This window comes from Priapulus caudatus, unplaced genomic scaffold, assembly GCF_000485595.1.
Source record: "Priapulus caudatus unplaced genomic scaffold, Priapulus_caudatus-5.0.1 Scaffold29, whole genome shotgun sequence".
In the NCBI taxonomy this organism is placed as follows: domain Eukaryota; kingdom Metazoa; phylum Priapulida; class Priapulimorpha; order Priapulimorphida; family Priapulidae; genus Priapulus; species Priapulus caudatus.
Genome location: NW_014577090.1, coordinates 708,230 through 729,906, shown reverse-complemented (window position 1 = coordinate 729,906; position 21,677 = coordinate 708,230). Strand labels below are relative to the sequence as shown.

General features: G+C 43.2%; 2 protein-coding genes across 2 annotated transcripts in view; both read left to right on the top strand.

Moving 5' to 3' along the window:
• The window catches only part of LOC106815582 (copper-transporting ATPase 1-like), a 46,176-nt gene extending 28,623 nt beyond the window's left edge, over nt 1-17,553 (top strand). Inside the window, 17 exon segments of the mRNA XM_014820060.1 lie at nt 3,107-3,263; nt 3,487-3,717; nt 4,228-4,368; nt 4,611-4,727; nt 5,050-5,310; nt 5,566-5,757; nt 7,829-7,835; nt 10,965-11,008; nt 11,010-11,120; nt 11,122-11,150; nt 11,546-11,667; nt 13,589-13,819; nt 14,412-14,554; nt 14,814-15,017; nt 15,232-15,349; nt 15,775-15,877; nt 16,221-17,553. Of these exon segments, the coding sequence (XP_014675546.1) occupies nt 3,107-3,263; nt 3,487-3,717; nt 4,228-4,368; nt 4,611-4,727; nt 5,050-5,310; nt 5,566-5,757; nt 7,829-7,835; nt 10,965-11,008; nt 11,010-11,120; nt 11,122-11,150; nt 11,546-11,667; nt 13,589-13,819; nt 14,412-14,554; nt 14,814-15,017; nt 15,232-15,349; nt 15,775-15,877; nt 16,221-16,524 (2,515 nt within the window). The 3' untranslated portion in view covers nt 16,525-17,553.
• Nucleotides 17,554-19,021: 1,468 nt separating this feature from the next.
• Nucleotides 19,022-21,677, top strand: part of LOC106815563 (protein chibby homolog 1-like) — a 3,880-nt gene continuing 1,224 nt past the window's right edge. Inside the window, exons 1-2 of the mRNA XM_014820036.1 lie at nt 19,022-19,372; nt 20,304-20,419. Coding sequence (XP_014675522.1) covers nt 19,192-19,372; nt 20,304-20,419 — 297 coding nt within the window. The 5' untranslated portion in view covers nt 19,022-19,191. The remainder of the gene's footprint in view (nt 19,373-20,303; nt 20,420-21,677) is intronic.

Here is a 21,677-nt window from a genome sequence, read left to right as displayed (position 1 = left end):
TTTGACCAGCTTTTATTTCCTTCAAGTGCATTTGAGAGCACATAATAATGATCATGCACAACTTGAGAAAAATTAGTCTTGATAAATTTAGTACCTTTTCTTTTTTAACACGTTTTTTTCTGATATTAAATAATTCTTATGCAGAAATCATCAAGAGAAAGTATGTTTATGAAAGTTTAGGAGATATCACACGCATTAGACACGGATTCAAGGATTAAGCTGGAAACACAAGTTATATTCACGCAAAAAGGACACTGAGTAACTGAGCAACGGTTTTAATTAAGTAGTTTTCGTTGCAAATTGATGATATATGTGCACGCATATATGATATGACTGGACCAACAATAATAACGGACCAATATATTTTGTGATCAGCCTCAACACCAAATGATTGGTTTTTCTGCTTTTTGTTTTCTTGATTTTATGACTGCATGTGGACACCCTTTTCGTAATCATATCACAAACCAAATGCGTGTGTGTGTGTGTATGTGTGTGTGTGCGTGAGCGCATGTGTGCGGCGTGTGTGCGTGACCGCGTGTGTCCGGACGCGCCCCCCCCCACTCGAGCAGAAAACGCATCTGAGGGGGGTCTAATTTTAAAAATTTTCTGGGGGAGGGCCCCAGACACCCCCCCCCCTTCGCGTGCTCGCTACTGGTGGCCCCCCACATTTCAAAATGGATTTGCGCGCCTGCATACTCGGCTAAAATGTGTTTCTTCATTCCGGAAAGAGTCAACTGGATTGTATCGCTTAACACTAAACCGAAGCTTCGGACTTCGATACGTCGGGTCAAGTCGCGGAAGGATAGCCGGCATTGTGCTTCTAAATACATGTCGGAAGGAAATTCATCGAAAACAGACCAAACAAAACAGCAAAAAGCGCGTAAATGGCCTAAATCAGTACCAGAATGCAACAACCCACGACAAGGGACATAACTCTAAGTTCCGGTTGTATACATTCATTAACATTAGACTGGTACACCGACTGGATTCGACTGATTCCCGTCTGTTCGCGATCCTACGTGCGGGGACAGTCTCGTTTCCAGTTAGCAGGGTAAATAGATCCAACATTTATAACAAAAATGGGCAGGAAAAGTTCAGAAAAAAACACAATCCCCGATCATAGTATCAATTATTTCGCGTACGGAATACGTTATACTGTCATCGCCGCGTACGGCGTACCGCACCTCGGCGTACGGAATACTCTCTAAATAGGCCGGAATCTGGCGTACGAAAAGGGCTTTGACCCCCTCAATATAAGCCACACCTCTGCTCGCTCCATCCAGGTGATTGTGATCGGTTACCCAAATTAATGAGCGCGACATTTACGTTTAGGTGGGTGCGATCGTATTTGACAAGACTGGAACGATCACTCATGGAGTGCCTCACGTCACGCGTGTCGCTCTGTTCGTACGGAGTGAGGTGTGCAGCGTCTACCAGGTGCTGGCGGTGCTAGGAACAGCTGAAGCCAGCTCGGAGCATCCCATCGCATCAGCCATCACCAAATACGTGAAAGAGGTAAGCCGTCGACGATGACCTTCCTGTGAACCTACTGCGTCTGCACATAGGCTGTCGTTACACATATTTCACGTGAAGGTCGTCAGCACGTGTTCGCCTCTGTGTATTTAATCATCTTTCATCTATGTTTGCTTACATCGTTATTTGCCCTGGTCTTGCATCTGGATTTGCCTTTTCAGTTTACAGTGGTTTTAATTGTAATGTCAGACGTACCAATCCCATGGGTATTAGACAGTTACTTTCTGCCATGCTTTGTAGGTATGGGTTCCTAGTGAGTGCAGGGTAACTAAGGGTAGCTGGGCTGTCACTGACAGAGATCTATATGTTCCAGTTGCGATCTATGTAAGAACCAGTTATAGTGCATGCATTACACATGGCGTATGTTTGGTGTAGGTGCTGAGCACGGACAGGATGGGTAAATGCACAGACTTCCAGGCAGTGCCAGGCTGTGGCCTGAGCTGCAGTGTCAGCAACGTGGAACCGATGCTAGCAGACACAGACAGGCACGAGCTGCGAAACACACTGGTGTGTATCAGGGGTCGAATTCTACTTTATTTAGGGCAAAGCTTTAAGCAGAATTTTTTTTTGACAGTTGCAAGGTCACCAAAGCAAACATTGCTTTCAGAGAAGGGTTGTGGAGGCCGCTTACATTTGGGAAAACACTTATGCGAGGAAGATTTACGAGAGATCCATGTTCTATGTGGGATTCATGTTAAGGGCGCAAGGGCAAACCAGGTCGGGCAGTGACCGCGGTTTTGTTGTAGCACATATCCGCTGGAATTTTTAGAGACACCATGGCTAGTAAGGAGGGCAATTGCAGCATTTGCCACAGGTACTGTGATGAAATTAAAGTCTTCGCATCCTGTAGCTGTGTGTGCTCGTTATGAATCTCATATAGTTACTTTTACAAGCATATTTCTGCTAGCTATTATTATGGACCTGTTATTGAAAATTGACCAAAATTGCGCACAGCTACTGACAGTTACAACAGTCGACAACAAAATTTGTGCGCAGCTACGGAACCTTTTTGTAATTTAAAGCACTTTAAACGTGCAAGGTTGCATGCAGTGCGCATGTGCAAAGTTTGCTGATACGATAAGAGTTTTGCAAAACTATTTATAGTTTCCTATATAATCAGCAAGCTGATGTCAAACTGCTCAATGGGCTGGTGAGTTCATTTGTTGAAGGGGTGGCAAGCATTTTTGTTACTTTTCCGTAAAATGTCTGTAATGTTCATTTCATAGTGTACTGTATAAGCCCGCCCCATATAAGCGATTCTTGTGGACCAACCTGTTTGTGTGTGATACGACGTAAATGCTTTAACCTAGATGACTAAACACTGACCTGTTTATGCAGTGTCGTCTGGTGTCAGAAGATGCTCTGAACAGTGTTTACATTTTAAAGCAAGCATTTCATGTTTTATCTAACCATTTTCATATTTTCGCTATCATTCTGATACTTGCCGGTACCCCTTGTGTAACACCAAGTGTATATAGTGAAGCTAACATGTTACAGAACACCTACTCATCAATATTTTCACCAATATATTTATAGATGTGATCAGTAATGCTACTGTTACTGTTGTTCACAGGTGGAGAACTTCATTCTTTATTAACCTTTGCTTCGGACTACCCACCTTCATCGTTATGTTCTACTACATGTTCTCACCATATAAGGAACACATCGAAGTGTTCGCAGGCCTCTCACTGGAAAACCTACTGCTGTTCTGCTTCTGCACACCTGTGCAGGTGAGCTTGAATACACCTCATTATACAGATATGCTGGTATGAGATGCCAGCTCAGTTTAACATACCAGCTGGATATACTATTTTGCTTCGTGAACAGTTAATATAAGTGTGAGATCATCGAAAGGACATAAACTACATTATACAAATATAGTTGTTAATTTTTTAAATTCACTTTCAAGTTTTATTTTTAGGTCTGAGGTTCTGTTTAAAATTCTGATTGCAGTTCATCGGCGGAAGACACTTCTACGTTCAAGCGATGAAGGCACTCAAGCACCGCAGCACGAACATGGACGTGCTGATAATGATGGCGACCAGTATTGCCTACATCTACTCGATCATCGTCGTCGCCATCGCGATAGTGCAAGGCTCCAAAAGTCCGATGACGTTCTTCGATGCACCGCCAATGTTACTCGTCTTCATCTCGCTCGGACGCTGGCTGGAGTACATCGCCAAGGTAACCGTTGCCATGGTGGTTGGGTCAGTAGCCTGAAGAGACTACTAAAGTGACATCTATGTTGTGCACTTGTATTGCTGTATTGTATTTGGTGTGGCGTTAGTTAACCTGATTTTCTCACCTTGTTGTAAAAAGATGAAGGGGGAAATTAATGATGAGATGTCAGGCCCAAGTATTGTTCCTGTTGTTGCTAAACAAGGTAAGGTCTCGTTGCAAGAGAGGCTAACATTGTTGTTGTAGTTATTGTTGTTGTTGTTGTTGTTGTTGTTGTTGTTGTTGTTGTTGTTGTTGTTGTTGTTGCTGTTGTTGTTTACAGGGTAAGACATCAGAGGTTAATGTTGTTGTTATTATTATTGTTGCTGTTATTTACAGATTAAGACAGAGGTTAATATTGTTGTTGTTGCTGTTGTTTACAGGTTAATACATCAGAGGTTAATATTGTTGTTGTTGCTGTTATTTACAGGTTAAGACATCAGAGGTTAATATTGTTGTCGTTGCTGTTGTTTACAGGGTAAGACATCTGAAGCAATCACTAAGCTGATGTCGCTGCAGGCAACAGAGGCCGTTCTGGTTGAGCAAGATGCAGATGGAAACGTCATGTCAGAGAAACGCATAAACGTTGAGCTTGTGCAGCGTGGAGACATTCTCAAGGTCAGTACTCACAAACTTGCACGCGCACACACGCACGCACGCACGCACGCACGCACGCACGCACACACACACACACACAGTACTACACATGCACACACACGCATACACATACGTGCATGCACACAAGCATGCACGCACAAAAATGGGCATCTATGCACTTGGCGCATTGTGCGAGATAACGTATTAATGAATGCATGGGAAGATTACGAGTTTCATAGCTTGTGTAATTCTTTTGTTCATAGGTGATGCCGGGAGAGAAGGTGCCGGTGGATGCTCGTGTGATCGAAGGTTCCTCGATGGCTGATGAATCGCTCGTGACAGGAGAAGCCATGCCCGTGCTGAAGAAACCTGGATCTCAGGTATGTGTGTGCTCCCAGCTACTTGCATGTACACGTCACTTCCACGTTAATAATCAATAGCATTCTACGCCACTTACCATTACTCCCATATCAAACTTTATGCGACCTTATGCCAACTTACATGTACTGACATGACCTCATGTGACCAGACATAAACTCTACTTGATCCTAGACGAACCAGTGTGACCCAGCATAAATCTTACGTGCCCCTACAGGACTTTATGTGACCCTAGACAAGCTTACACAATTTTCTGTGATATTATGCAGACCTACGCAAACATGCCTGACCCTACATGATGTTATGTGATCTTGTGGATTACAGGTCATCGGTGGATCGATCAATCAAAATGGTACACTGTTGATTCGCGCAACGCACGTTGGCACGGACACCGCGCTCGCTCAGATAGTCCGCCTGGTGGAGGAAGCGCAAACCTCGAAGGCGCCGATCCAAGCTCTTGCTGACAAGATTGCTGGCTTCTTTGTTCCCATGGTGATCATTGCGTCGAGTCTCACGTGCATTGTGTGGATAATCATAGGACATCGCAACATCGCCGCCATCGATCCTGACTTCATACCTCCTGAGGTGCGCACGTGTGTCAAGTAATGTGTGTGTGGGGAGCATTTATGGTCCGTGTGTGGTAGTGTCCCATCTGTGTGCGTGTGCGTGTGTGTTTAAGGGGGGGGGCAGAAATTATTGCTTGCATTCCAGCATGGATTAGCTCATCCGTACACTCATCAGTATGCATCCTACAACTACTTATACGTTCTGTGTGTGTCGTGCGCGGAATAGTGACAGCTGAGATGTTCTGTTCTCATTCCGATGCTGTCATACTTACAGGAAGGAGGCAGCTTCAGTAAGACTTCCATTACGGTAGAGTTTGCCTTCCGCATGGCCATTACGGTGCTGGCGATCGCGTGCCCCTGTGCCCTCGGTCTTGCCACGCCCACTGCAGTCATGGTCGGCACCGGAGTGGGAGCACAGCAGGGCATACTCATCAAGGGAGGTGAACCGCTTGAGACTGCTCACAAGGTTAGAGAGAATAGCAGGCGATGTGATGCAGCATGGTATGCCATGGTGAGGTCGTGGCATGCAATGGCATCATAATTTGGGGCATGGCATGAAATGGCATGGTAATTTGGGGAATGGCATGAAATGGCAGTGTGATAGCAGGGAAGAGGCATAACAAGTCCCTGAGGTATGAACTTCGCGCAGGGGTCACTGCAAACAGATTCTCTGTGACATCTGTTGCCATAGTAACACGATGGAAATAACGCCCAGTGAGAGAATGTACTCCTTTCTTAAACTTGCAGACCTTTCAATGAAAAAATTTAATAATATATACCTGGGGCTCGTTGTCAGAAACAAAATTAGTCTTAATATTAGTCTTAACATTAACTTCCACTCGTTAACCGTTGACAGAAACATCGTGATGTTACGAGAATGAAAAATCCTCGCAAATATCCTCTGTACACCTCTCGTAACTTTAATATTAAGTTGAAAATAACACATTTACACTACAAATTACAATTATAGTGATATTATATTTATAATAATGAATAAAATGTGTGTTTTTCTTGAAAAAACACGTCAAAATCATTAATTATCTACTGCTAATAAAACAAAACAATACATTTACAAATGGCGTATGGCATTTGTTCTCTTGTTTTAAAGGAATGCAACGCTTGCCACGACTCTGCTGCTCTCACGTTACAGTGTGAGAATTTGTCTTGTTGTGCAGAATAAATTCATGATCACATCGTTTTTCATCAAATATTATTTATATGTGGTTGCCATCATAATATGCATAAATTACTGTGATGTACAATAAATGTGTATGAATTTTGAATTTGGTGATCGAGTCTCATCCAATCAGCAGCCTTGTGATGAAGTTCCTGTTATCGTAAGTTTTCTAATAGCTGTGATGTGTTTCTGTCAACGCTACTCTCGTAACATTAACATTAGTCGTAAGTGTTATCTTAGCATTAACATTAGCATTAACTTACGATGTTTCTGACAACGGGCCCCTGGTTTTTAGCTCACCTTGACATCGTCAAGCTGAGCTATTGCCATGGGTCGTCGTACGTCCGTCCGTCCGTCCGTTCGTCAACATTTCGCTACGGTCAACGATAACTCAGGAACCGTTTGGCCCACATGTTTGAAATTGGATACAGTTGTTACTGCTATGCTCCCATATTAAACGTCCTATTTTGAAGGACGACAGTCGACGTACTTTCGAGCCACGGCAATTTTTTGGCAAAAATGGGAATTGCCATTAGTCCGTTCAGGTTCAACGGATTTTGCTCATTTTTGGTATGTGAATGAATAAGGCTAGGGGTTTTGATATTTAAAAAAAAATTATGCAAATTAGGTAGGGTTTGGCAATTATATAGCATATTATATAGACACAAACAGCTGTGGTGTCACTCGTCTAGTTCGTTTTACAAGATTTCGTTGACAATATCTTTAATGCAAAATTGGTATTTCTTCTCCACCTGCCGATAAAAACGTCTATATTAGAGTAAAGTTTTACAAAACATTTCAGAACGCAGCATAACCTATTATTTCGAACGCCATCGTAAGAAACATCAAAGCGGTATAGCGCCATCTACCGTTCACAATTTGTGATTCATTTTGGTTTATAATTATTATTGCGATATACAGATGCTAACCGTGTGCTACCACCTAGAAAATCTCATACGAAGTAAACGCTTCCATGCAACCAATTAACCTTTGATAAAAGTTGTGTTTGGGTAGGGAACACCATTGTCACGTGGTATATGAGCGCTACGTGGAATAAGCGTATCCTCTCAATCTTACACGTTACACATCGGGAGCTCCACTTTTAGGCAGTGCCTAAATCTGAATAATATAAAAACGTTAAATGTCGATCATTTAGGTGTAACGCCATCATTCGCCCACATCTCAAACTTTCACATCTCAAACATTTATTTTTATATAAAAAATTACACATATAATTATCAAGAGTATATAATGGGAGTTCTCCCACATATACTATTCGTTTCTATAATGTACGTCGATGGTTGCTCAATTAAAACTGACTTCTTCTCACTCACTCATTTGTGTTCTTTTTTGTGGTGAGCTACAGTGTCATTGACAATATAGAGGGGGTCCATGCCTCCCCCTTTGGCATCCGGAATACTCTCTAATTTTCAGTGCCGTGGCATCTGGAATACTCCATAATTTTGGGCTGGCATCTGGAATACTATTTAACCTGCAGCCAGCACCCGAATAATACATAAGCAAACAGTAACCAATAGTCCAATACACAACATTTATTAACCTTTATTCATGCACACTATTTATTAGGTGAGCAATAAATACACCTTCATGTCATGCTTGTTAGAGGCAAATAATTGAAGAAAAGGTACAGACTTTATGCCCAGAGTCGGCAAATCTGCTGTTGAATTTGATTTGCCTTCCTGTCCTGCTTCTGGGTTGTGTGATGCTACTACTGGTAAGTACATATATTTGCGGCCTCTTCATCACTGTAGTACAGATCCTTGCGGATATTCCGCATCTCCAGCCAGTCTCCGGAGTGCGATTTTGGAGCTGAACTCTGCAACTCCCAAAGAGGTGACCCACTTTTTGACGCCATACTCGCAGGGGCGCAAATCCAGGGGGAGGGGGGGGGGGATAGGGGGACATGTCCCCCACGAATTTTTTAGAGGGGGGACATCATATCAAATGTCCCCCCCACGATTTTGGATCACCATGATTTTGTGTGTAAGTATGCGTGTGTGTGTGCGCGCGGGTGTGTGCACGCGCGCGCGTGTGTGTGTGTTTGTGAAGTGAGAACCAGCGGCGCCGGAAGTGGGGGGGCAGGGGGGGCAGCCGCCCCTCCAATTCAAAAAGTGGGGGTCAAAACCAAAAAGCCCCCCCCAAAAGAAGAGTGGGAAAGAAAAATAAAAATGTATGTGCTAAGACTTTTTACATCTAACGTTCAAAAACAAATTTATACATCCATTTTAAGTTTTCGCCTCGCGCCTTCGCGTGATTGGCGCTCACGTCGCACACACGCGCTCACGCACCCACGCCGCACACACGCGTTCATGCACACACGCCGGACATACGCGCTCACGCACACACGTCGCACACACGCGCTCACGCACACACGCCGCACATACGCGCTCACGCACACACGTCGCACACACGCACTCATGCACACACGCCGCACATACGCGCTCACACACCCACGTCGCACACACGCGCTCACGCACACATGTCGCACACACGCCGCACATACGCGCTCACGCACACACGTCGCACACACGCGCTCACGCACACACGCCTCACATACGCGCTCACGCACACACGTCGCACACACGCGCTCATGCATACACGCCGCACATACGCGCTCACACACTCACGTCGCACACACGCGCTCACGCACACATGTCGCACACACGCCGCACATACGCGATCACGCACACACGTCGCACACACGCGCTCACGCACACACGTCGCACACACGCGCCCACGCACACACGCGCTCACGAGCGCCGCGAAGCACACACGCGCTCACGCACACACGTCACACACACGCGCTCACGCACCCACGTCGCACACACGCGCTCACGCACACACGTCACACCACACGCGCCTCACGCACCCACGTCGCACACACGCGCCACGCACGACACGCCGCACACACGGCCGCCACAACGCGCTCACGCAACCACGTCGCACACACGCAAACAGTCACGCACACGTGCTCACGCACCCAGTCGCGCACACGCGGCGCACTGGCACGCGCAATCAGCACACATGATAAAAAAAATCGTGAGCCCCTTAGGTCTTTGCCCCCCCCCCAATCGAAAACTGCTTCCGGCGCGCCTGTGAGAACCTTTTTATTGTGTGTGATAGTGCGTCAACGATTGGCTTCTTTCCCTTTTTTGCTGTTGCCAGTTTTCATTTTATTCAAGTGCATTTGAGAGCATAATAATGAATCATGCAGCACACTTGAGAAAAATTAGTCTTGATAATTTAGTACCTTTTCTTTTTTAACACGTTTTTTTCTGATATTAAATAATTCTTATGCAGAAATCATCAAGAGAAAGTATGTTATGAAGTTGTTTAGGAGATATCACACGGCATTAGACACGGATTCAAGCGATTAAGCTGGAAACACAAGTTATATTCACGCAAAGAGGACACTGAAGTAACTGAGCAACGGTTTTAATTAAGTATTTTCGTCGCAAATTGATGATATATGTGCACGCATATATGATGATGACTGGACCAACAATAATAACGAGACCAATATATTTTGTGATCAGCCTCAACACCAAATGATTGGTTTTCTGCTTTTTGTTTCTTGATTTTATAACTGCCATGTGGACACCCTTTTCGTAATCATATCACAAACCAAATGCGTGTGTGTGTGTATGTGTGTGTGTGCGTGAGCGCATGTGTGCGCGGCGTGTGTGCGTGACCGCGTTGTCCGGACGGCCCCCCCCACTCGAGCAGAAAAAGGCATCTGAGGGGGTCTAATTTAAAATTTCTGGGGAGGGCCCGAGACACCCCCCCCCCTTCGCGTGCTCGCTACTGGTGCCCCCACATTTAAATGGATTTGCGCGCCTGCATACTCAGCTAAATGTGTTTCTTCATTCCGGAAAGAGTCAACTGGATTGTATCGCTTACACTAAACCGAAGCTTCGGATTCGATACGTCGGTCAAGTCGCGAAGGATAGCCATTGTGCTTCTAAAATACAGTCGTCGAAGGAAATTCATCGAAAACAGACGCAAACAAAACAGCAAAAAAGCGCGTAAATGGCCTAAACCAGTACCAGAAGGCAACAACCCAGCGACAAGGACATAACTCTAAGTTCCGTTGTATAATTCATTAACATTAGACTGGGTACAGCACACTGATTCGACTGATTCCCGTGCTGTTCGCGATCCTTACGTGCGGGGACAGTCTCGTTTCAGTTTAGCAGGTAAATAGATGCCAACATTTATAACAAAAATGGGCAGGAAAGTTCAGAAAAAACACAATCCCCGATCATAGTATCAATTATTTCGCGTACGGAATACGTTATACTGTCATCGCGGGGCGTACGGTGACCGCACCTCGCGTACGGAATACTCTCTAAATAGGCCGGAATCTGGCGTACGAAAAGGGCTTTGACCCCCTCAATATAAGCCACCCCTCTGCTCGCTCCATCCAGGTGATTGTGATCGGTTACCAAATTAATGAGCGCGACATTTACGTTTAGGTGGTGCGATTGTATTTGACAAGACTGGAACGATCACTCATGCGAGTGCCTCACGTCACGCGTGTCGGCTTCTGTTCGTAGCGGAGTGAGTGTGCAGCGTCCACCAGGTGCTGCGGTGGTGCTAGGACAGCTGAAGCCAGCTCGGAGCATCCTATCGGCATCAGCCATCCGCCAAATAGTGAAAGAGTAGCCGTCGAGATGACTTCCTGTGAACCTACTGCGTCTGCACATAGGCTGTCGCTTACACATATTTCACGTGAGGTCGTCAGCACTGTTTCGCCTCTGTTGTATTTAATCTTCTTTGCATCTATGTTTGCTTACATCGTTATTTGCCCTGGTCTATGCATGCTGGATTTGCCCTTTTCAGTTTACAGTGGTTTTAATTGTAATGTCAGACGTACCAATCCATGGGTATTAGACAGTTACTTTCTGCCATGATTTGTAGGTATGGGTTCCTAGTGAGTGCCAGGGTAATAAGGTAGCTGGGCTGTCACTGACAGAGATCTATATGTTCCAGTTGCGATCTATGTAAGAACGCACGTTATAGTGCATGCATTACACACTGCGTATGTTTGGTGTAGGTGGCTGAGGACGGACAGGATGGGTAAATGCACAGACTTCCAGGCAGTGCCAGGCTGTGGCCTGAGTGCAAGTGTCAGCAACGTACGGGAACCGATGCTAGGCAGACACAGACAGGGCACGAGCTGCGAAACACCCTGTGTGTATCAGGGGCGTCGAATTCTACTTTATTTAGCGGCAAGCTTAAGCAGAATTTTTTTTTGACAGTTGCAAGCTCACGCAAAGCAAACATTGCTTCAGAGAAGGGTTGTGGAGGCCGCTTACATTTGGGAAAACACTTATGCGAGGAAGATTTACGAGAGATCCATGTTCTATGTGGATTCATGTTAACGGGCGCAAGGGCAACCAGTCGGGCAGTGACCGGCGGTTTTGTTGTAGCCATATACGCTGGAATTTTTAGAGACACCATGGCTATAAGAAGGGCAATCGCAGCATTTGCCACAGGTACTGTGATGAAATTAAAGTCTTCGCATCTGTAGGCTGTGTTGTGCTCGTTATGAATCTCATATAGTAACTTTTACAAGCATATTTCTGCTAGCTATTATTATGGACCTGTTATTGAAAATTGACCAAAATTGCGCACAGCTACTGACAGTTACAACAGTTGACAACAAAATTTCTTGCGGCAGCTACGGAACCTTTTTGTAATTTAAAGCACTTTAAACGTGCAAGGTTGGCATGCAGTGCGCATGTGCAAAGTTTGCTGATACGATAAGAGTTTTGCAAACTATTATAGTTTCGCTATATAATCAGCAAGCTATGTCAAACTGCTCAATGGGCTGGTGAGTTCATTTGTTGAAGGGGTGGGCAAAGCATTTTGTTACTTTTCCGTAAAATGTCTGTAATGTTCATTTATAGTGTACTGTATAAGCCCGCCCCATATAAGCGATTCTTGTGGACCAACCTGTTTGTGTGTGATACGACGTAAATGCTTTAACCTAGATGACTAAACACTGACCTGTTTATGCAGTGCCATCTGGTGTCAGAAGATACTCTGAACAGTGTTTACATTTTAAAGCAAGCATTTCATGTTTTATCTAACCATTTTCATATTTTCGCTATCATTCTGATACTTGCCGGTACCCCTTGTGTAACACCAAGTGTATATAGTGAAGCTAACATGTTACAGAACACCTACTCATCAATATTTTCACCAATATATGCATTTCAAATTAGATTTGTTTACATGTCAGCATCACTAGATTGTCATTCTCGCTCTCACGAAATACCATCAACCCGTACCCTGTCTCTAAACTATATATATATATATATGTTACATTTGTCTACATGTTGAGATAGGTACCAGTCTAGAAAAATTTACATCCCATAAATTTGTCCACTTGTGGGATAGCAACACCCATTTTGTGGCAGTGTTTGCGTATCTTATTTTTGCAAATCTGAAGAGTGCAGGCACAACTTTGCTGTTCATTTACTGTTTTATAGTTTGTGCCTATAACAGCACAAACAATAGTGTACACAGTACAGGTAAAGTGGTGATTTTTATGTTGAAGTAATCGGTAACATGTGCGCAGACGAGTGTTGGAGTGAGACTAAATTTAGTCTCTTTGAGCCTATATTTATTAATTTCTTGATTTATTTGAGCGATGATAATTTTGCCTGTAGTTTTCATAAAATACATTTTACAATGAGTAATATTACAAGATATTACTTGCTATACACTGGGTAAACCTTTGATGCATTGGGTCCATTGATGTATGTTTAGCTTCTCAGGATTGATAACATATGTATGAGAGAACCATACATTGTTCATTGTCACCTGTTTTAGAACACACAAGCTGATGGGTTCCACGTAGAGGTAGAGGGCGCTGTAATCGACCAACATGTGGCGCCATCTCTTGCTGAGATTCCTACGTTTATGCCTCCAGTGCAGGGTATGCACAAATGACATTCATCTGTTAGTTGTCGTTCATTCGTCACACATTTACTCTAACTTTGCGTTAAAATTACGTTATGTTTAATATGTTAATTATGTTTTTACTCATGTATGCCTGTATTGTTGGCATCGTGTCTTAGTTATACAGTAGATAATAGGGTTTAAAACCAGAAGGTGTTAAAGTCCCAGTCAGTGTGTAATTCTCACCATTGTTTTCCTGTAGTTCTTGTAGAGGGGACGCCGGCGTCTAAGGAGTACAAGGTGCTGATTGGAAACAGGGAGTGGATGAATCGTAATGGACTGGTTGTTGGGGAGGAGGTGGAAGCACGCATGAGCGAACACGAAATACTCGGTCAGACCGCTGTGCTGGTGGCCATAGATGGTCAGTGATACCTCCAACTCTCATCCCTTTCACTCGTTCAATAACACTACCAGTCCTCCGTTTATGACAGACTCCCATGCTTGTGGCCATATATGGTCAGTGTTGATCCCAATACTCTCTATGTAATTCTAGTAGTATCAGGGGGTTAATAATGATAATTAAACGTTTGTCATTATTAACCTCTGGTAGTATCTATCTATTATACTTTCTATCTACATTAATAGGCATCAAAATGCTCGGTTTTTCTAGTTGTCTGATCCTTGCTGTGTTAGTAATGATGAGGTATAGGCTTTCTCACCAGAGACTGGGATCATGTTACGTGAAACGTTTACAAACTTTAGGCATAATCACGCAAACTCAATAACAAATCACAGTGTGGTAGGCAACATAGACGTTATACCGCTTACACTCATGGTATAACGTTTCCAGACTACAAGAACCAATCAGAGTAAGTGCAAGAGCTTAGCTGCTTGAAGGAAGAAACTTGTTTTTGGTTGGGAAAAGGTTGCTGGGAGAGCCACTACTGAAGCGCGAGTGTTACATGTGCTCTTGAGAGAGTTGTAGAGCCAGCTAAGTTGTTGTGCTTGTGCAGGGGTGCTGGTGTCCATGGTTGCTGTTGCTGACACTGTCAAGGCCGAGGCTCATCTAGCTGTGTACACACTGAAGAAGAGCGGTCTTCACGTCATACTGCTGACAGGGGACAATCGCAAGACTGCGAAAGCTATTGCAATGCAGGTAGTAGACCAAGCATACCAATAATTGCAAAAAGTACATCTGATCGTAGTCAAATTATCCTAATAAACACTGCAAATTAAATAGTGTGTGATACAATTCTGCAGAATCAGCCTGCTTAATAGTGCTGCTGTCATGGTTATTTGTTTGCTAAATGCTGGGAGATAATGAAAACAGAAGTGACAATTAAGAAATTGACTTACAGATGTTTTATTGTTAGAATGCCTCGTTTATTAACAAGCCCTGACATTCTCTGACCCAGGTCGGAATCACAAAGGTGTTTGCAGAGGTGCTGCCCTCACACAAGGTTGCTAAGATAAAGCAGCTGCAGGCAAAAGGCATGAAGGTCGCGATGGTAGGAGACGGAGTGAATGACTCGCCAGCTCTTGCGCAGGCAGACGTCGGCATTGCTATAGCAAGCGGCACGGATGTAGCCGTGGAAGCTGCAGACATGGTGCTCATACGGGCAAGTGAATTGTAATGCCATCTATGTGCATAAATATTAGGTGCAATCTTTTTCATTGATTTATTGGTTTTATTATTTTAGAGGTGGTTTTGTTGTATCGTCATGTATGTCATATTGTATACGGGGTAAAAGCCGCGACCACAACACATCTGTAATGAGAAAGGTTAATGTCTTTCAAGGAAAAGAATATTCTAACCTGGTGTTTTTACTGTAGAATGATCTACTGGATACCGTGGCTGCCATCGATCTCTCGCATAAAACTGTCTGGAGGATTCGTCTCAACTTCTTATTTGCTAGCATCTATAACATTTTTGGCATCCCTATTGCAGCAGGTAAGGTATTCCCTCCACATCCTCCTCTTTCTCGTCCTCCTCTACCTCCTTTGCTTACACTTCTTCATCATTATCCTCTTCCTCCTCTTCCTCCTCTTCACCCTCACCTCCTTCGCTCCTCTTCTTCACCCCCTCCTCCTTCGCTCCTCCTCTTCACCCCCTTCTCCTTCGCTCCTCCTCCTCCTTATCATCATCATCATCATCATCATCATCATCATCATCATCATCATGTGCCTCATTTGAAATTGTGAACGGCCCCAATGCGCCGCAAAGTAATCGTTGCGGATGTTCGTCGTTGTTCACAGTGTTTTCAGTCACTTAAGCAGTCATTTCTAATTCACGTTCTCATGAAGGATTGCATTTGTAAATGTTCGTACAGATCCCTCTACCCATCTTCAGCTCACACATCTTCTTTGTGTCCATAGGTGTTCTGAAACCGATTGGATTCTCTCTGCAGCCGTGGATGGCTGCTGCTGCTATGGCTGCCTCTAGCGTGTCCGTCCTCTGTTCGTCACTGCTGCTAAAAATGTACGTCTGTCTGCTTAGTGGTGTTGGTCAGGGAAGGTCGGTGAAGGTCAGGGAAAGTTAGGGGAAGTCACAAAGGCCGTTCGTGAAAGCTTGGAGAAAATTGAGCAACGTCCAGGAAGGTCACGGGTGATTAGGGAATCTCATTGAAGTGTAGAAGGGTTCCCAAATGCTAGGGAATGTCAGGAGGGAAGCCCAGTAAAGGACAGGGAAGGTTTAGGAAGGTCATGGAAGCCTCTATTTTATTTTGCTAGAGGTAATAATTCAGTACTAGAAAGTTATTTATTAACTCAGTGGAAGTGTTTGACGGTCGCTTAATGGCGTCTCTCACTCTTCGTGTGTGCAGGTATAGAAAGCCAGTACGCATGACCCTCGAGACGGACGACTACCTCAATCATCTGCGCATGGAAGCTCTGATGCTGGTTGCTAACGGCGACAACATCTCCGTTCATCGTGGCATCGACGACGACCTTCCTGACGACCGCGGTCAACGCTCAAGCCTCAAGAGCAGCATATCAGAGAAACTGAGTCAGATCGGCAGCAAGGTGTACCGTCTGTCCCAAGGAGGTGTGCAGCAGCGAGGCTTGAACCAGGGGCTGCTGAGCAGTGGTAGTAGTGACGGGGATGACCCCTACATCAGCCGCTTGTAAACAGGGCAGTAGGGAAGGGCAGAACCAACGTATAACAGCTCAAAAGTATAGTCAGGAAGAAGAGAGCCCAGGTATATAGCACCCTCATATAAACATGGAGAATGGGAGTTGCCACCTATATAGCACTGCCATATAAACAGGGAGGAGGGAGAGCCTATCTATAGCACTCCCATATAAACAGGGAGGAGGGGGAGCCTATCTATAGCACTCCCATATAAACAGGGGAAAGGGGAAGCCCACATATACCAGCCCCTTCCCCAGATAAACAAGGGAAAGGGGAAGCCCGCCTATACCAGCCCCTTCCCCATATAAACAAGGGGAAGGGGAAGCCCACCTAAACCAGCCCCTTCCCCATATAAACAGTGAAGAGGGGAATTCTACTATAGCACCCATATATGAGAAGAAATGAGAAGATAACAAACCTGTAACACTCACGCGTAGACAGGAAAAACGGGAGGCAACGTTATTACCATAGAAATGTGTCGGGCTTTAACTGATATTCAGCTACGTTAGGAAGACACATGGATACAGGGCATGTGTAAATAGATGAAGAGGATGTATATCCGGGTTATTTTTAATGCAAGTATAGAATAGGGGGGACAACGTTGGAAATCACTGTTTTTAATGTGTTTTATTCTTATATTATACATGATAGAGAATTATATATTTGCGAGTTTATGATGTGCAGTCTGTATGAAACGACTGATTATCCTAAAATACATCCAGCAGGTGAATATTCGGTGAAACATCGTGTATTGTGAAGCTGCTTAATTTTAGTTCTGACAGCAGCCTGTTGGGTGTGAATTGTATGTTTTTTTAAATACAATTACTATTGGGCCAGGACTCAAGTGATTTTACGCTAGGACATGAAATTCTTAAATCAGGCACAGTGTAGCCTAATATGTCAATAATTTTTAATTGTTTTTGTATTGCAATATTACTAACTATAAAAAACTATTTATGCCGAAATTGCTTATTTTAAAATCACTGTATTCTGTATATTTTAAAATAATTGGATATTTTAATCAATTCCGTGTTATATTGACTTTACCGATGATTCTATTTTGTCTCCCTATTTTTAGATAGATTATCAGTTCTGTTCTTAAATCAGGCACAGTGTAGCCTAATATGTCAATAATTTTTAATTGTTTTTGTATTGCAATATTACTAACTATAAAAAACTATTTATGCCGAAATTGCTTATTTTAAAATCACTGTATTCTGTATATTTTAAAATAATTGGATATTTTAATCAATTCCGTGTTATATTGACTTTACCGATGATTCTATTTTGTCTCCCTATTTTTAGATAGATGATCAGTTTTTAGCGCACCTTGACATCGTCAAGATGAGCTATTGCCATAGGGTGTCGTCTGTCGTGCGTGCGTCCGTCCGTCTGTCTGTCTGTAAACATTTGGCTACGGTCAATGATAACTTAAGAACCAGTTGACCCACATGTTTCAAATTGCATACAGTTGTTACTCCTATGGGAGAGATGTGAACGTCCTATTTTGGAGCACGCCAGTTGACCTACTTTTGAGCCACGCTCACTTTTTGGCAAAAATGAAAATGGCCATCTAGATTCATTCTATTTTGTTAAATTTACCTACCTACCTACCTACCTACCTACCTACCTAATCATACCTACGTGTAATATTGTGTTTTAGATTCTTCGTTACAGTAATTTGACTGAAATATTTTATTGCTTTTATTTGCGCAATAATCGAAAACCAAAATGGCAATCATTTAGGCATAGCACCATCTATCGCCCAGATTTCAGACTTTCAGATCTGAAACATTTATTTTCGCATCAAAACTAACCCTGAAACAAAACAATGAAATTTCGATTAGTATAAAACGGGGAATAAGGACATTTTATCACATTTTGGTCCGTCATAAATGAAACATTTACCAAATTTTAAATATCATTTCCTCTTCTATCACACCCAATGGCAATGTGAGCTATGGTGTCATTGACACTTTCATTAAAAGTTGTGATCTTAAAAATGTTTTATTGTGGTTAAACGCACACGCAGTGAATAAACTGGCATGTACATGTGTATGTCTAAAACTGTAAAAAAAATCGTCTCTCTGTCATTTTTCATATATATTTGTTATATGGTCCGGAGCAAATCTAGGGTACCATTCTTATTTAGCACATAAACTTCTTGTATCTTGTATCTTGGCTCCCTCTCTTGTATTTCACAAGGTACTCGATTCAACGATGAGACGGCATTTACAGGAAATTGTCAGCAATAATAGGTGAAAGAGAGTAGAGAAACAGTAGAAAGTAGGAAAAAGTAGACTGGTAGTAAATATATTTCCTATTTATTTAGCATTATATGTTATTGAAATGCTCCAAGTGCCTGTGGTCAGGAGTATATAAATATAACAATAATTAAAAATGTTCAGGTAATTATGCGCGGGTAATTACCTAAAATAAACAGATTTTCAGAAATTATATTGATTAACATATTATCCGATAGGCGGCGCGTGTCGCAGCTCACAAAAGAAAGAAGTAAACAACGTCGATGGTATTACTGTACTAATACTGTACTAAATTTGAATTAGCTAGGGCCTACTTACTATGAATGAAATCCAGGCTATCTTTTTATCATAGATAATAAGCATACGGCGGCGCTACTGCATAGTTAAAGAAGCATAACCATGCCTATATTTGGAAACAAGTTTTCGCCTAAGAAGCCTAGTCCAAGGAAAAACTCTTCATTGTCGAATCTCAACTTAGATCGAGCTACCCAGCAGTTAGAATTTGGAAGAGATTATGGCCCAATAAGACTTACACTTGGTGATCACGATTACAATTTTGACAACGGGGATTGGCAAGCAGGTACGACCTATAATGCTAGTTTGCTATTAGTATTATGCTACTGCTAGTAAACTAAACAACAATGGTTAAAAACCTTGACAATGACGTGACTTATTGAATGATCATGTATGAATATGATGTAGTGTTGAGCGTTGTGCTGCAATGTGCAATAATATTACTATTAGGACGTGGCTACGCGACCGGTTCCGGACGAAGAGCCGCTAGACTACGCGTCCGGACATCCATCTCAGACAGTGCTCTTGCGACACGTACAAGCATGATTGCGCAACGGTACGCTCTGCTGATTGCCGAGTGTGTGTGTGCGTGAGAGAGAGGAGAGAGGGAATGTGTATGTGTGTGTGTATGCGTGAGAGAGAGAGAGAGAGCTAGAGGTGTGTGTGTGTGTGTGTGTGTGTGTGTGTGTGTGTGTGTGTAGAGAGAGAGAGAGAGAGAGGTGGTGTGAGAGAGATAGAGCTGTGCGTGTGTGTGTGAAAGAAGAGAGAGCGCGAGAGAAGAGCGGATGAAAGGATAGACGGCAGCAGTGCATATATTGTATATTTTCGGCAATCAGCAGAGCGTCCCGTGCGGTCAATCATGCGTGTACGCGAATCGGCGCGAATACTGTGTGAGTGGATGTCCAGATGCGTAGCCTGGAGGCTAGGCGACCGGTTCTGGACGCGTAGCCACTGCGATAATATTATTATATATTATTATTTATTAATACTAATACTGTTGTTTTATATAAGCAGCTTGTATTACTAGTACTAGCGTGTGTTATAATAGTTGGTTGTCACGTACGCTAAATTTGTTGTTGTTGCATTAATATCGTAAAATATACTGTGTAAATTATACTGTTTATTCTTGCATAAAGAAATAGCATTGCAATTTTGTCATGACGGACAGGGCAATTAAAAGGAATAATAATTTGTTGCTGCCACTACTTGTTCCACAGAACGTGGACGGGGAGGTGCCAGTCAGAAGCAGACACTAAAGCTAGGCAGAGAAAACCAAAGTCTCAGGGAGGAGAATAACCTACTCAAACTAAAGATAGAAATTCTGCTAGACATGGTAGGTGAACCTCCTCCTCTCTCTCATCTCTCTCCTCTCTCCTCTCTCTCTCCTCTCGTCTCTCTCTCTCTCACACACACGGTGAACTCATCAATCATATCTCTCTCTCTCTCTCTCTCTAGTGTAGCATAGTAGCAGCAGACATGGTGTAGCATTGGTGCAACAAGGCACAAGCTGGCAACATCCAGTGTGCGGCCTGTTGTAAACCCAAACTTGGAATCTGCGACAATCTCAAAGATTGCGGTGCAGTGCATTGTGCTGCCGCCAAACTGCGGATTTCCCTAGTTTGCCTAGACCAATCTCAAGAATTGGGCAAACTGAAACAGTCGGTGATCAACAACCGTCATAGCGAGTGTGTGGTGTGCGTGGTGGCAACTAGGAAGAGATTTATCTTCATATTTCACTCAAATTATATTATAATCATTTAATATTATACAAAGGTGCCAAACACATTGAGAAAGAAGCGTATACGGACTTATGGGATATTAACATTTGAAAATCCTAATTACCATCATATGTTGTGCAAGCTCTGTGTGTACGCTTCTTTTGCCTATATCTCAAGATTGGGTTTGCCCAAACTGTCGGTACGACTGAAATTCCAAAGTTTGTGACAAGATTCCCAAGTTTGGGCACAACAACCGCCACCTATGTAATCTCTAGCAAATTGTGCACAATGTGTTGCACCTAGCAATGGTTGCTTACTATATGTAATTTGGTGATGGATTGCACGTTGGTATCGATCGATGTCAATATTATACACAGCATATAAGTTCTGGCAAACCACAATATCTCAACTCGGTCAACTACAAACACTACCCAGTGAGATGGTATGTGCTCTCTCTGCCGTCAGTTTAGCAGTTAAGTTTACTGCTCTACTTCTTTCTGCACCTAGACCTGTTTGGTGAGCTCGACTAGAGAACACGCAGCTCGCGCACGTGTGGAAGGACATTTAACAGGAACCAGAGATCCGATGAACGTCTCCAAGCACTCATAAACACAAAAACGCCGAACAAGAAAAGGTTGATGCCAGCGTTAACACGTACGAGGTTCGCCTTGTCAATGTTTGTTTCTGTTCTTGTGCATGCCAATTTTCACTGTCGTAGAAATTAAGTAAAATTGTTTTATATTTATTATAAAACACTGTTTTTTTTAAAAGTAGCACTTGTAGCAATATTGTCGTCAGTTTTCCTAAATGCAGTGATGGTATCCTCATGGTAATAGACAAATAAATAATTCTATCTCTTATATTGTAATATCA